General features: G+C 48.6%; 2 protein-coding genes across 9 annotated transcripts in view; one reads left to right on the forward strand and one right to left on the reverse strand.

The window, feature by feature from the left end:
* The window catches only part of MYH11 (myosin heavy chain 11), a 127,970-nt gene extending 122,657 nt beyond the window's left edge, over positions 1-5,313 (forward strand). For 2 of the 3 annotated variants that reach the window (XM_022552363.3, XM_022552364.2), the window contains one exon: positions 4,611-5,313. In XM_022552363.3, coding sequence (XP_022408071.2) covers positions 4,611-4,743 — 133 coding nt within the window. In that variant the 3' untranslated portion in view covers positions 4,744-5,313. Of the gene's footprint in view, positions 1-1,412; positions 1,452-4,610 lie in introns of all 3 variants that reach the window. The other variant, XM_022552366.2, reaches the window with a different exon arrangement.
* The window catches only part of NDE1 (nudE neurodevelopment protein 1), a 39,612-nt gene continuing 26,781 nt past the window's right edge, over positions 1,828-14,658 (reverse strand). The window contains exons 5-10 of one of the 6 annotated variants that reach the window (XR_016387806.1): positions 12,353-12,489; positions 10,853-11,032; positions 9,477-9,568; positions 8,275-8,426; positions 3,515-3,653; positions 1,828-2,230 (exon numbers count right to left, since the gene is read on the reverse strand). Coding sequence is in view for 5 of the 6 variants with exons in the window: in XM_089896101.1 (XP_089752227.1) it covers positions 2,185-2,230; positions 3,573-3,653; positions 8,275-8,426; positions 9,477-9,568; positions 10,853-11,032; positions 12,353-12,489 (688 nt within the window). In the remaining variant the exon portion in view is untranslated. Of the gene's footprint in view, positions 2,231-3,514; positions 3,654-6,173; positions 7,934-8,274; positions 8,427-9,476; positions 9,569-10,852; positions 11,033-12,352; positions 12,490-14,658 lie in introns of those variants that run through there. The other 5 variants (XM_089896101.1, XM_022552368.3, XM_022552373.3 and 2 more) reach the window with 5 other exon arrangements.

Consider the following 14,658-nt stretch of genomic DNA (forward strand, 5'->3'; position numbering starts at 1 on the left):
TATTTAATCATACATATGTCTATTTACAAATGAAACCTACCACCCCTGTACTGTTAAACCAGCATGCCTTGCATCAACAGGTCACAATGAAGTTGAAACAGTGAAAACTAAACAATAGTGAATTCTAGCTATTGTGGCCACAAATTGATGACTATGACCTGAAGGCAGACTTCTCAGTTAGAAAGGGAATGACAAAGACATTAGCACCAAACAGATTTTCTGACATAATCAGATGTATTTAAGAGTGGAAAAGGGAATACCTTTCTCACTGTGCAATTCAGCAGTCCAAGGGCATACCTAGGAACCCTCTGCAATCACCTGGCATCTCGACTCCAGACTCTGAGAACCACTGCACGAGACAAGGGGAAAGCCCAAACCCCTTTCAGGAGGGGAAAGAGAGCAACTGGCTCGGAGTACAGGGATTGGGGAAGGAGCCCCCAGCCCGTGCAAGGTGAGGGGTGGTGCGTCCCCACTGCTGGACCCCCCCAGCACTTGCTCGGCTGCTGACTGGATGCTGCCCTTCCTCGGAGGCGGGCTGAGCAGTGGGAGAGCAGTCAGCCACCCCAGCTCTCTCACCCTTTTGTTGTCACTGCTCCCTTTCTTGGGACCGATGACTCTTGCAGCACATGCAGACCATCCTCTTTGGGTTCTGCCCCAGACAACGACCCTTCTTGGGCTGTACAGGCTGGCATCGGACTAACCATTTTTTACAGTTAATATGAACACGCACACAACATACAAGTGGAAGACAGGTCCTACCTTTTCCACCTTCTCTGAGTCCTCTAGGTGTACAAAAGCACAAAATCAAGCACTAGAGCCTTGAGTGAGGTGGGCAAGCCTAGCCAGCTCCTCAGCGAGCAAGAAATTATAGAGCAAGTTTCACACAGTTTTACCAGGCAGGTAAATCTCAACACAAGCCCTGCTTAGAGCCCGAACAACGCACCTATCACTCCTGACACCACCAGGCATCTCCACAGGAGCCGCCCAGGGTGCCCACCTCTACTGTCTTGCTATGGGCATAAAAGGCAACAAAGACGGAGTAATGATACTAAAACGAGAGGCTGCTGCGGGCTCCTTGCCCAGGTCTGTTCAGGTTCTGTTCCCACAAGGATATTTTGGACTAGCTTACTCAGATTCCTTTACGTTCCTGAACAGATATGCAGAATGGGAGGAAGCCACCTGAGTTCTTCAGAGAAGCTCTGAAGGACAGAAATTTGCTTTTTAATTGGGGAAAAAAAAGGCTCGTCCTTTTGTGTGCCAGGCTCTCTGAGATCTCGTGGCTTCAGGTGCTCCACCGTAAGGGTGACTTAAAGGTGCCTTTAATTATTTAATTGAAGCAAATGCATTGATGATTAAAATTGCACTTGAATGGGAGGATGGTAACCACCGGGGACTCTCTCTCTCTGTTTCAGAGGCCCCCTCCCCCAGGAAACTCCGCAATGACTCACCAGGTATCATGCCTGCAGCTTCGCGGCTCGTGTCTGTGGCTCTTGGTTTCCATTTCCTTTCTGCCAACCTGCCCCCCCCCCCCGCCCCCCTGCCCGCCTTTTGTGGCCCTCGCAAATTCCCGGGATTCCTACAAAATCTGAAGGCCTAGATATCTTAGTTCAAAACTGTCTTTCATCAAAACCAACATCGACACAAGAAGACCTCATCTCTTTACCCATTTTCCTTCCTTCCTTCCTTCCTCCCTCCCGCTTTGGCGTGTGATGTGGCACTGATGTGGCCTGTCGCCGCGTGCTGACAGGGTTTAGAGGGTTTAGAGGCTGCGTGTGGCTTGGATGGCTCTTACCTGTGTGACAGGCCCCTAATAATGATGAGGCCATGGCTGTGCCGTACTCCCTCGTCTGGCTCAGACACCACACTGAGCAGATATGCCAGCTCCACTGTCTGGGTACCATCCTGGAGAACGGCTTCCATCTGGCTGGTCTGGTTCACAAGTCAGAATTAGCAAAGCACAGGGTCACGGTGGCCGCAGCCCAGCAATGTGCCCCCCAAGGTGGGGTTTCCACACACGCGTGCGAAGGAAACGAGCTCTCACCCCGATGTCTCACTGGGGTTGCGTGGGGCTTGAGCGAGGGCCAGCTGCTAACTGCATCTTCAGTGCACGAGGGCCACACCGGCCACCACAGGGCCAGGCGCGGTCCAGGCAGATCCTTTACTGGAGGTCTCACGGGCACATGTTCACGGACTGGGGATGGACACCCAAGACTCAGGGAGCGCACGGGGCCTTCAAAAGACAGGGTTGAGAGGCCTCAACTTCTCTGGGATCCTGACAATGTCCTCACACATGAAGTGAGGCACCTGGGGCCTGGCTTTTGCCTCATCCTCCTTGAGAGACCCAGCCAGCCCTGCCTTGTGTCTGTCTTCTCTCTTGGAGAATCCCGCCTTGCTGTCGCTACCCAAATACTTAAAGCTGGATGAGGTCTTGGCAGGAGTTTTAGGCAGGAGCATCACACCTCCAAGACACGGCTTTTGAGTAGTTTTTCTGCCAGCGCATCCCGATCACGGGATAAGCTGGAGTCTAGGGTTGGCTGGGGTGTAGGACCCACCCGTTGATGGAAACTGAGTCCTTGCAAAGCAGCAGGTGCTTACGCTCTTGTGCCAATCCCTGGGATGCCAAGAGTACCTTAGATACATTTCTGAGTCCATGAATAGAATCCAAGTTCTCCAGGATCAAACCCTTTAAGAAAATTTTAGAGGGGTCCTTTACTTCCTGTGACAGATATAGCCAGTGTCAACCTTTGCCTAGGATTTGAAGCCAGTTCCTTCAAGAAAGGCCCCTGAACCAGAACAGACCGGCTTCAGGACTGGTGCCCACGCAGGGGGCTTACAGGGACCCAGGCGCGATTGATTTACTTCTTAGATCAAGGGAGCGCATTAATCAGTTAAACTCCTCTAGTTAGCAAATGCAGACTCTTCGGAGAGACAAAGGGAGCCTGAGCCACTGTTTCCAGCTCCAGGCCATCCCATCCAGTTTTGAACCTGGAGGGTTAGACATGGAGGAGAGCTGTGTGGATGGCTGCTGAGCCCTGCACGCCGGGACCCTACTCTGTCCCGAGTTCTTGGAGAACACAGTGCTAAAGAAGGAAGAGACTTTCAAAGAACCTCTAGAGACTGAGTGATAGAAAGTTAGTTCCAAAGGAGCTGGAGGACTTCCCTGGCGGTCCAGTGGTTAGGACTCTGTGCTTCCACTGCAGGGGGCACAAGTTCAATCCCTGGTTGGGGAAGTTCTGCATTTGAGGTGCGGCCAAAAAGAAATAAATAAATAAAAGGGGCTGGAGGCCTAGAAGCTTCCCTCTGATGGGAGTGACGCTGACCCAGGTCTTTAGTCGGCAGTAGCTACTAAGTATTTATTCTTGATCGCTGCCCCTTGGGAAGTACCATCCACCGTCCCCAGAGGGTTTTACCAGCCCGGGTTCCTCCCACCCTTGGACTCCAGAAGGCTCGTGTTGGGAAGCCCCATGTCAGCGATCAGGAAATCTCTGGGCCTTGCTTATGCCTCCTGTCTTACCTGAGTTGCCCCCTTTGACTAAAGAACTGACGGGCTGGGTTCACTGGGATGGGCTCACCCTCGTGGCTTTTCTGTCCATACTTTGTGTGGCGAAGCAGGTCGTTTTTGTTGCAAAAAACTTGCTTTCTTCTTAGACATCCTAAAATGAGTGAAGACCTGTCAAACAGGGTCAGATGGCTGGAGCCCAACACACAACATTATTTGTTGTGGTCGCTGAAAAGAAGGCAAACTTTCCTTCCAAACAGTGGAGGTTAAGTGCAGGCGGGTCTGATTTTTCCTCCTCCTGCCTACCCTGCCCTCCTACGCAAAGCCTCACTTCAGGTGACCAGGGCAGGCCCTGTGGGAAAAGGGCATCCAGCAGCACGGAGGAGAGGAGGTGGGAGCGGAAAGGACAGAGAGAAAGGGGTGTCCCACCAGCTAGGGCTAAAAGACACCCTGGATTAACATGTCTAATGTTTTTCTGACAAATATTCATTGAGCACCCGTTCTATGCCTTGCACAGTGCCTGCCATGGTGCGCCCAAAACAGGCGAGATCCCTGCCCTGGGGGAACTCAGAACAACAATTCTGCTCCATAAAAGCAGAGCAATGCAGTGCCTTTAACCAGACAGCACCCTTGGCATCCACGCAGGGACCTCCTTCCCTCTCAAGGGTTGGTGGTCATTCTCACCTTCTTACAATTCAAAACCTAAACCCCTGCCCCCTTTTCCTTCTGAAAGCAAGGAGGTACAGACACAACAGGTCCCCCTCATCCCTGCTCCACAGTGTAGGAATAATCCCATGAGGCCATCACCCCCACTTGCCTTTTTTCCTTCTCTTCTAAACAGAAATCCACAGCCAACCAGAATCCTGTGGGTCAGCAAATGACCAAGCCAGACATTTTTTAAAGCAGATGGTCCTGCTTTGAAAAACCTACTTTGCCCCCATTCCAGCTGATTAAATGCACCCATATGGGTCAGGATTTGTTCACTTCAGCCTGAATATCTGCGTCTCATTCGAGTTTGTTTGTGTTTGTTTTTTGCCCCGTCTGAAAATCTCTTCCAAGCTCGAGGGAGATTTCTGTACTAAAGAAACATGTGTTTTCTTAACACCCACAGGCGAGGGAACGAGACCTCTTTTGTTCCCTCGAGAAGGTCTGGAGGACGCAGAGTTATTGAAAACGCGGACGGTTCTGAAGAGGATATGGACGCTCGCGATGCAGACTTCAACGGAACCAAAGCCAGTGAATGAACAACTTGCTCAAAACAGGACAGAACCAAACCCAGTGGACTCCTCTTAGCACCGTCTAAATCCATTTTCAAACTCCAAACATCACAGACACCCCTCACGATGAATATAAAGACCACTACCCTGCATTCAGGGCATCAACTTAAGTTTGGAACGATGTACCGAAGGGGAAAAACCCAACAGGAGACACAGACACACCCACTCCCTCTGCCGAGAACTGTGCAGAGATTTTGAATTTTTAGAAAAATATATCTATGGTAACTTATCACTGGCAACTTAGTTTACATGAACTGGGGAGAAAGTCACCACGATGGGTGCCACTGTCCCCACCCCCAGCCCTTCCTGCCCCGTGGACTCTTCCATCGTCCCGGTGGGCCCTGGTTTGAAAATTCCTCTTCCCTCCGGTTCCCGCACATCAGATGCACACAGTTCACCGAGACCAAGTGCCTTCTGTAGTCACGTGAATTAAAAAGGAGACGCCGCTCAAACGGCTAAGAGCAGGAATGTCACGCTGTTTTATATGCACCCCAGCTGTACTTAAGGACACCCTCACTAATAAAAGGTTATAAATCACTAGAATAGAGTTGACTTTTCTGTTGTTTTCTAGAGAAAGAGGACGGGGTGGGGGGGGTGGCCTCATTTAATCCTCATGACAACCCTATCAAGTCAGGGTTATTATTTCATTAAATGGGGAAACTGAGGCCCAGGGAGGTGAGATGAATCGTCTGAGACCCCACAACTGGCCAAGAGCAGAGCAGAGACACAGAGTGTGAGTGAGGGGCTCCTCCACACAGGAGGTGGGTGGCTCGAGGCCCAGGGAGTAGGACCGTGCCCGGGAAGAACATATTTATCAATCAAAACAGCACGTATTTAATGTGAAGAATATGAGTTCCTTGAATGTTTGAGTTAAAACACAAGACTTCGCCTGGCAGGGCTCGACAAACTTTTTCTATAAAGGCCCAGAAAGTTGAGTATTTTAGCCTCCATCATGGTCTCTGTCACATTTTTGTCTTTTTTTAAAAAAATTAAACCACCCTTTAAAAATGTAAAAACCGTTCTTGGCGTGAGGGCCATAAAACCCAGGCCTGGGCCCGTCCCTTCCTTGGCCTGCATGTCCTAGACAGAGATCCCTGGCGAAGTTTCCACTCAACACATATGACTCCATACACCAACTCCATGGGATCAAACAGACTGAAAAGAGGGGAATTACAGAAACCAAGGACGCACTGAATGACCAAATGCTAATACACCCTGAACAGGACACGCACGTGTCCCAATACAATTCTAAGAAGCTGACTCGAAAGGAAATCTTTAAAAAAGTAGTTTTTTTCATAGTCACTTGGTTAAAAAAACAAAAGTTTTTCATCACCAGATAGCAAACACAGAAGCACAAAGGCAGCAGCATTTACTGACCACCACAAACTAGCTGAAAATCAGTTTCTCTTGATTTTATTGTTCTTTTAAAAAAATAGAAGTACATCTTTTACCGATATAGGTTAGAATGTTGCCAGGGCAACGAAGTGGGCACTCAAGTTTAATTCTCTGCTGAATTTCAGTAGCATTTGAAAAGTTCTGTTTTCAACTCAAGGATATTTTTGCTGTTCTTTTGGAAAAATAACTTAGTAACAGAAGGCCGTTAAGCTGCACACACACGCTGGAATTCATGTGTTCTTTTTACTTGCGTCCAAATTGTGAGACTGCCGTTCACAACCAGCAGGGATGAGCTGCACGCCATCTGTGTGGAAATCCTGGGTTCGTCTCTTCTTTAATAAGGAACCTCCCACCGACAGTCTTGGTGGTTTAATCTTATCCGAAGGTCACCCCAATTATTTCATCAAGGCTTTGAATGAAGTCCTGTTCTTAGGGGCTGCATTACCAAGGCCATCACACCCCAGAGACCCTAAGGGTCCTGAAGCAGAGGTCACCCCCAGGCCAGGACAGAGGGGCTCAGGACAACTTACAGCCAGGACTGGTCTAAAGAGGACACAGAGTTTCCACTGACCTGGTCCCACAAAACGTACTCCGAAACTCAAGCATGCCTCTAAAAGACTCAGTGAGAGGCAGATTAAAAAGTCTCAGAGGTACACCACACCACAGTTTAAATAAAAGGTACATGCCTGTTCTGTTCTTCACCCTTAGATGTGATTTCAGTGCACTGATCCCTGCTGTGCCAAAGAGCACTGGAGATTTTGTTCTGGAAGAAGCTCCAGCAAAGTGGGGGCCGGAGTGAGCCTGAGATGGGCTCAGACCCCACTTTATAGGTGTCCCCGGTCACGAAAAACACCTCTCAAGACCAATCAGGACTCAGGTCTGCTGAAAATGATGGAGCAGCCTCAGCACCCACGTTGCCATTTCCAGAGGGTCCGCTTTGTCCCTGTCCATTGGCAACACCCCGACAAGGAGGCCAGGGGTTATGAGATGGCATTTCCTGGGGACGACCACCCGGGGCCACAGGCGATCCCCGCTCCCCACCGTCACTGGCTAGTGCGACTGCTTGCTCGTATACCTCAAACTAACTTAAAAAAACAAAAACCTAGTTTAAAGAAGGAAGGAGGATAAAATGACTCCTGCACAGACACCGGGGCCTTGGCTTCCGTGGATTTCCTAAAGCAACATCTTGACTACACCCTGGGCTGACGGCAGCGATGGTGAGGAAATATTTGAAGGCGGCTTCCCAAATTCCAGGCGTTTTCCCAACCTTCAGACAGAGCAAACCAAATTAGGCGGACATTACAGCTGTTATAGACTGGCTAGCACGGGGCCCCACAAAGTTATAAGAGTGAATATCAAGGTCGGGAGCAGTGTCTCACTGGGTCTCAATTTTCTCTCCTGTGAAATGAAGAAAAGGACACTGGCTATCTAGGGCTCACATGCCCAAGGCCACGCAAAAAGCCCAGTCGCAGAAGACGCTCCAAAAAAAACACCCACATCTAAAGGTCCGGAAGTTATGTGCATGCTGGGGAGAACGATTCTTCATTTCCTGTCCTCTGTCTGCCACTGATCGCTCCCAAATTTACGTGGCCTGGGGTCCAGTGAGATGGTGGCACATCTTACAGAATTCTAGAATCTGGAAGCTGCACTGATTTTCTTCAGGCAAGAAAATAAATGAAGCTGTTAGAGGTCAGATTTGTGTTTTCCAATCAGGTGACTGGCTTCAGTAATCTAGTCTGGCTGATTCAGTTTCCTGAAGGTTCTAAAGGTTAAAAAAAAAAAAAAAATCCTCTTTTGGGGGAAGCAGAGCAGTGTTTGAAGCTTGAGTCTTAAACAAGGGAGTGATTTATTCAAAGGACATTCTCACAGCATGACCAGAAGCTGGGGCTGCAGAATCAAGTAATAAAAATGACCCTCTCCTTGGCCATTTGCCTAAACCAGCAGACACCACCTAACTCTGTCTTAAGGGATGGAGTAGAGGATAATGTCTCATTGACATAATCTTGCGACTTTGAAAAATGGCTGTGGGTCAGGGGTCAGAGGCTCCCGGCTGGAGAGGATGGGTTCTCCCGACACTGAGGAGGAACAGCAGAAGGTACTGACCCTTTGTCACCCAGAGGCACGCTGGTGCTGCCTGGCCGTCTGTCGCCGCCGTCTCTGTTCTTGCTCCCCCACCCTGAGGCTGGGCCACTGGGTCGGTTTGGGGACTGATCATACACGAAGTTCCGGCAGGAAGCAAGTTTGGACTCCAGAGCCTGGAGAGAAATATGCTTTCCTGTCTCAAGCTGAAGACAAGAACTCTTGCCTCTCACCAGAGCCCATACACATAATAATAGCTTAAGACAGTGGTTGTCAAACTGGGTTGTGTGTTAGAATCCCAAAGCGTGCTCCACCCCATCACCAAATTCAATGTATGTCCAACTCGTAGAACTGGTAGTCTAAGATATTTAGGAGCTTCCAGAAGAGTCCCCAACCCGACCTATGATTTAAGTCTGCCTACAAGAAATATGAAATAAACTTTTGGAATCATTCACTCTCTCCGCTACCTTGTAAAACATGCACCAAGTGGCAGGAGGTTTGAAGAAGGACTTGTCTCACTGTAAACAGACCCTCTGGAAACCAAATGGGTACTGAGATCACCCTGAGCTTCTGTATACTCTAACTAAACATAAAAACCTGCTTATATAACAGCGATCCAAAAAAGACAAAAGCCAAAAGGAAAAACATAGAAAACGAGTTGCAAGCTTCTATTAACTCTGAATGCATACATTCTGGTCAATGACAGACTGGCAGGACTTAAACTCTGTGGCTTTCCAGGCATCATTTTTAAAACTAAGAAAAACAACTACAGAGAATATCTATGTGATTTCTTAAGCACAAAAGGCTCCTTCCCTGGAATTAACATAAAACCTATAAGGTCATGTTCTCTGCCCTAGCCTTTCAAGATTTTCCCTTTAACTCCCTGAGAAATTAAAAAAAGGGAAGGCAGTTTTCAAATGTTTCTCAGTTTTTTCAAATTAAGAAAAAATATCATAGATACCATCCGAATCTCCCAAATTGCCAGGGAAAATGGTACAGGGAAAGAAAGATATAGCCGGGGATCAAAGGGTGACTCAGGGTCACAGCCCGGGTGTTTGTCAGAAACAACACCCATAGAAGCACAGCAACTGTAAGGGACACGAGAGCCAGGGTGACACCTGCACCTAATGAAGCCTCTGCCAGAGGGGAAGCAATAGGTAAGGTCACCCCTCAAGTCTCCTGAAGACAGAAGACACCACACAGACCCTGGGGAAGCGCCGTCTTACCCCCACTTTCCGCAGCAGGTCTCCCACAATGTTGAGGGCAGATATCCGGGCCGCTGGCGTGAGGGGGGTCCCCCCAGTGGAGTCGTCCAGACCTGCGTGTGCAAAAGGATGCACACATGACACCAACACACACTCAAAAGTCTGGGCACTAACGTCTCTGAACGTGAAACCCGGGGGTGGGCGAGCAAGCCCCTCTGATCCCAACGCTGCCCTGTTTCGGTCAATGGTTTGTTGCCTAACATAACAAGAGCATATCTGATGACCAGCTTCTTGCAGCCTTATAATGACTATACTTAATATTTATCTTTACCTGCTATTCTTTTTAAACAAAATCAAAACAGGCCCTCTTAAACTTCTAGGAATTCCATACAGTTAATTAACATTAACAGCATCTGAACAAGCCCCACTGGTAAGGGTTCTGCTCCTCAGAGCCTCCTCTCTCTTCAAAGCAGGGCTCACGGAGCAGCAGGACCAGCATCACCTGGGCGCTTCTTAGAAACGCAGGATCTCAGGCCCTGCCCAGACCTGCTAAATCTGAGGCCCAGCTGAGTCGTGTGCTTATTCAAGTGTGGTCTAGCCTGGGATTGTGGAAACCTCACACTCCCTTCATCCTGGGCACAAGCTGAGGGACAGGGAGCATGTGGTGGTGTAACCCCGGGAGCCGGCCTGCCATTTGCCAGCTGCGTGATGTCAGGCCAGCTCCTTAACTCAGGGCCTCAGTCTCCTCATCCATCACATGGGGACAGCACTTGCATTACTTGCGTCTTGGGCCGTGGTGCGAATCCAGTGAGGTCATATGTAAATACAAAGCACAGTAAGCAGAGGGACTGGTATATCCTACGTATGCAATAATTGTCTATTTTTATTATTTACTATTAAGTGGCCCAATCAGAGCCTCACAGTTAATCAGTCAGCAGAGGGGCTGGGGAAGAACTCAAATTTCTTGGTTTTTACTGCATAGCACAGGTTATGCTGGGTCCAGTTCTAGATGATGTTTTGCTGGACCCACAGAATCCTTTTTAAATTTTTTATTTGGTTACTGGGAGATTTCATATTAGACAAGAGGATTTCTGGCTTCTGGTGAAGAGTGGAGTGTCTGCTGGGCCCACACCTCTTTGTGGTAGAAGCAGAGTAGCAGCTGCCCCTCTGGATGAGGCTTCCATTCTCTACTTTGCCGCAGACTCCACTACTCCCTATCGTCTTACATCCAAGAGGCTCCTCCCACCCACCACAATGGTCTGCCCCTGTGAGCACCCCAGTTTGCTCCCTGCTGTACAGCCTGGTCCTGCTTCTCTCTCACCCAGGACCCGCCCCGGTTCTCACCCAGGAAAGCTTTGTGAAGCCAAGAAAACCCTCCTGATTCCCATCCTCCTTACCACGTCTGAACGTCCCAGGTGTGTTTAAGCTAGAGCTGGGTCCTCGATGAGCTATGGGGGTGGATGGCACGGAACCAGTGGCCTGTACAGCTGTGTCTGTCCTTTCAGCTTCCACAGAGCTGGGCATGGGAGTCCTGGGTTTCTCCTGCTTTTGCTGCACAGCCAATTCTTGCCGCAAATCTGGGCCAGGGAAAGGATTCAGATTTAAGTCTCTGCTTTGAGTGATGAGGCAAGGGGAGGGTCAACAGGAGGCACTGGTCAGCAAGAAGAACGATCAGAGTGAAAAACTCCAGGTGGAAACCCTGAATGAAGCAAACCCCACAGGACCTTGCCTGGAAGGCTTGCAAAACTACATGGTTTTTATTTGAGTAAAAACAAAAAGGTTTAAAATTTTTTTCAAATCATGGCAGTGATACACTACTGCTTTTACTGTTTTAAGAGAATTCAAATGTATCAAGGTATACACAGAATACTCAGTGAAAATGTGCTTTCCCAACCCGTCCTCAAATGCCCCTTCTCACTCCTAATCAACTGTAACATGAGGGAGATCTTCTCAATCCTTTTTCCCTGCATTTCACACATAGAGTTTATATGTGTATCTATTAAGCATATAAGATGAATAACTTTTATTAAGCGCAAATAGAAACATACATCTACTATCTATGTGTTTTCCCCCCTTCAATGGTATGTCCTAATAGGCTTTTTTATTTATTTAATTTTTTTGGCCAAGCGGCATGCAGGATCTTGGTTCAGCAACCAGGGATCGAACCCGTACCCCCTGCAGTGGAAGCACGGAGTCTTAACCACTGGACTGCCAGGGAAGTCCCTTAACAAGCTTTCTATGACTACATTTATATCTATACCGTATTTGTTTGAACAACTGTTTAACTAACATTCCACAAAATAAATCTATGTAATTTACTTAAGCACTTCATTACTGATGGGCATTTAGGAACAACTACCTTTTAAACTTAAAAGAGTTTTTCTTTCTAAACCCCCTTCTACTGGCTAAACATTAGAAACGAAATGAATGTCATGAACAATTAATTGGGACTTTAACAAAATCTCTTATGGACCCAACTTGGATGACTTGCTAATGTCTTAGAGTTAGAAAGCTCTACCTTTGGAAGTGCTACCTCCAAAGAGCAAACGCTGATGAGATTCTGGAGTTCCAAGCCACGTGTATCAGCAGCTATCAAGTCACAAAAGAAATGGGCTGGCTAGCAATTCCATCAACAGGCATTTTCTCCCCACAAAACTCCTGTGCTCCTGCTGGGCATAAAGTGGGTGCTGGGCTTAAATACCCACAAAGGGTCTCTACAGGGTTGGACATCGGACAATTCTTAGCACAGGGTGGGGACCAAGGCTCAGCCTGCCCGGTGTGTTCCCTGCCCTCAGAACACAGGTAATGCTGGGTGATGCTGTGGGACAGGACACCTTCAGGCCCGGAGAGGGCACAACGGTGGTGAAACACACAGAGCAAAGCCAAGGCCTCCTGACCTCTGGCTTCATCCTTCAGTCGCTGAACAGATTCTAGGAGATTCTCCTTCTCGTCCAGTTCGCTCTCCAGGAAGGCATTTCTTTCAATGGCTTGATTCAAGCGCTGTTCAAAGTCCTCAAGAGACATGATCGTGGCCCTGGGTGAGAGACAAGCAAAGCTGCCCAAGACAGCAGACGGCATATCCGTCTGGCACCTACAGCCCCGGGGAGCAAGAAGGGTCATGCACACATGGTGCAAGTCCCAGCTCTGGCACGTCCTAATCCCACGGAGCTGAGCAGGCCCCTCAACCTTCCTGGACCCAGCTCTTCACCTGCACAGTGGGAACCTCTCAGCTCACGAGGTGCACACAGCTGTCCCAGGGGCTTAAATAAGATCATGTCCATAAAGCACTTAGCAACGAGCCAGGACCTAATTAGGACCATAGACAGGCCCCGGTCAGATGCCACGATGTGGCATGTTCCATCTTGTCTCGGAGACTCACGATGCAGCCAGCGTTCAGAACATCCCACTAAAACGCACATGCAATGTAATAACACGCATTTAAACAGCTAAGGGAGGCCATCTTCATCCCTCAGTTACCTTAAAAAGTTAAAGAAGTTCACAACGCCCAGCCCCAGCCCAGCTGCCCTAACAACTGCTTCTTTTGGACAGTGTAGATAGCCACTGGAATGCCGTGATTAAGGCACTGGCAGGGCTCCCTGGTGGCGCAGTGGATAAGAATCTGCCTGCCAATGCAGGGGACACAGGTTCGAGCCCTGGTCTGGGAAGATCCCACATGCTACGGAGCAACTAAGCCTGCGCGCCTAGAGCCCGTGCTCTGCAACAAGAGAAGCCACTGCAATGAGAAGACCGTGCACTGCAACAAAGAGTAGCCCCCGCTTGCCGCAACTAGAAAAAGCCCGCACATAGCAATGAAGACTCAATGCAGCAAAAAAAAAAAAAAAAAAAAAAAAAGGATACTGACAAGTGCTGCAATAAGGAAATCTGTTTAACTGTCTGGACAAGCTACCTTCTCTGGGCTCCAGTTTCCTCACATGCAAAGCAGGGGTAATAACAGAACTTCTGCATGGGGTGGGGGGCTGGGGAGTGCAGCAACACACAAAACACACAACAGATGTTTCACACATAAGTGCTCAATAAATGTCAGCAACTTTTCTCACTGATCCCATGTTTGTCTCCAGAAGACCTTTAACATCCCCGTAACTGTATCTCGTGGTGATCAGAAGCATCTGTTTGGAGTGGAACCCATGAGTTAACACCTTGCTCTAACGTGTAAGACTAGCTAAGTGTCCCTGGGGAACTTAACCTCTCAGGGCCTCTGGGCCTCCAACGGCAAAGTGAGGATCAATCATTCATTTATTCACCACTTTCTACTATGTCAAGACTGAGTCGTATTAGTTCCTACCTCAAAGGGTCTTTAGAGGTAAAGAAGGTAAAGTTACCAAAAGTGCCTGATTTAAATATCATCTCTTGGGACTTCCCTGGTGGAGCAGTGGTTAAGAATCCACCTGCCAATGCAGGAGACATGGGTTCAAGCCCTGGTCTGGGAAGATCCCACATGCCGCTGGAGCGACTAAGCCCATGCACCAGAACTACTGAGCCTACGCTCTAGAGCCCACAAGCCACAACTACTGAGCCCGCGTGCCACAACTACTGAGTCCAAGTGCTGCAACTACTGAGCCTGCGCTCTAGAGCCCGCAAGCCACAACTACTGAGCCCGCGTGCCACAACTACTGAGTCCAAGTGCTGCAACTACTGAGCCTGCGCTCTAGAGCCCGCAAGCCACAACTACTGAGCCCGTGTGCCGCAGCTACTGAGGCCTGTGTGCCTAGAGTCCGTGTTCCACAACAAGAGAAGCCACTGCAATGAGAAGCCCGTGCACCGCAGCGAAGAGTAGCCCCTGCTCACTGCAAGTAGAGAAAGCTTGCACGCAGCAAGACCCAACGCAGCCAAAAATAAATAAATAAATTTAATAAATAAATAAATATCATCTTTTGTTGTTTTTAGAGTACAAGACTGGAACCAGTTAAAGTGACCCTAAGGCTGGCATGTCAAACAACAACAAAAGAAGATGAAATAGCTAGGAATTAATGTAATAGCAAACATGTAAGACTTTATTGTAGGGCACAGAGGCTTGTCAAAATGCAGACATAGGGTATTTATGAGGAGGAAGACCCCAAATCATAAAGAAATCAATTCTCCATAAGTTACCTAAGAAGTTTAACACCATCTAATAAAAATATGAACAGGGGGCTTCCCTGGTGGTGCAGTGGTTGAGAGTCTGCCTGCCAATGCAGGGGACGCG

This window comes from Delphinapterus leucas, chromosome 15 (assembly GCF_059928025.1).
Source record: "Delphinapterus leucas isolate spDelLeu-1000000601 "Yukka" chromosome 15, BTC_Dleu_Yukka2, whole genome shotgun sequence".
NCBI lineage: Eukaryota > Metazoa > Chordata > Mammalia > Artiodactyla > Monodontidae > Delphinapterus > Delphinapterus leucas.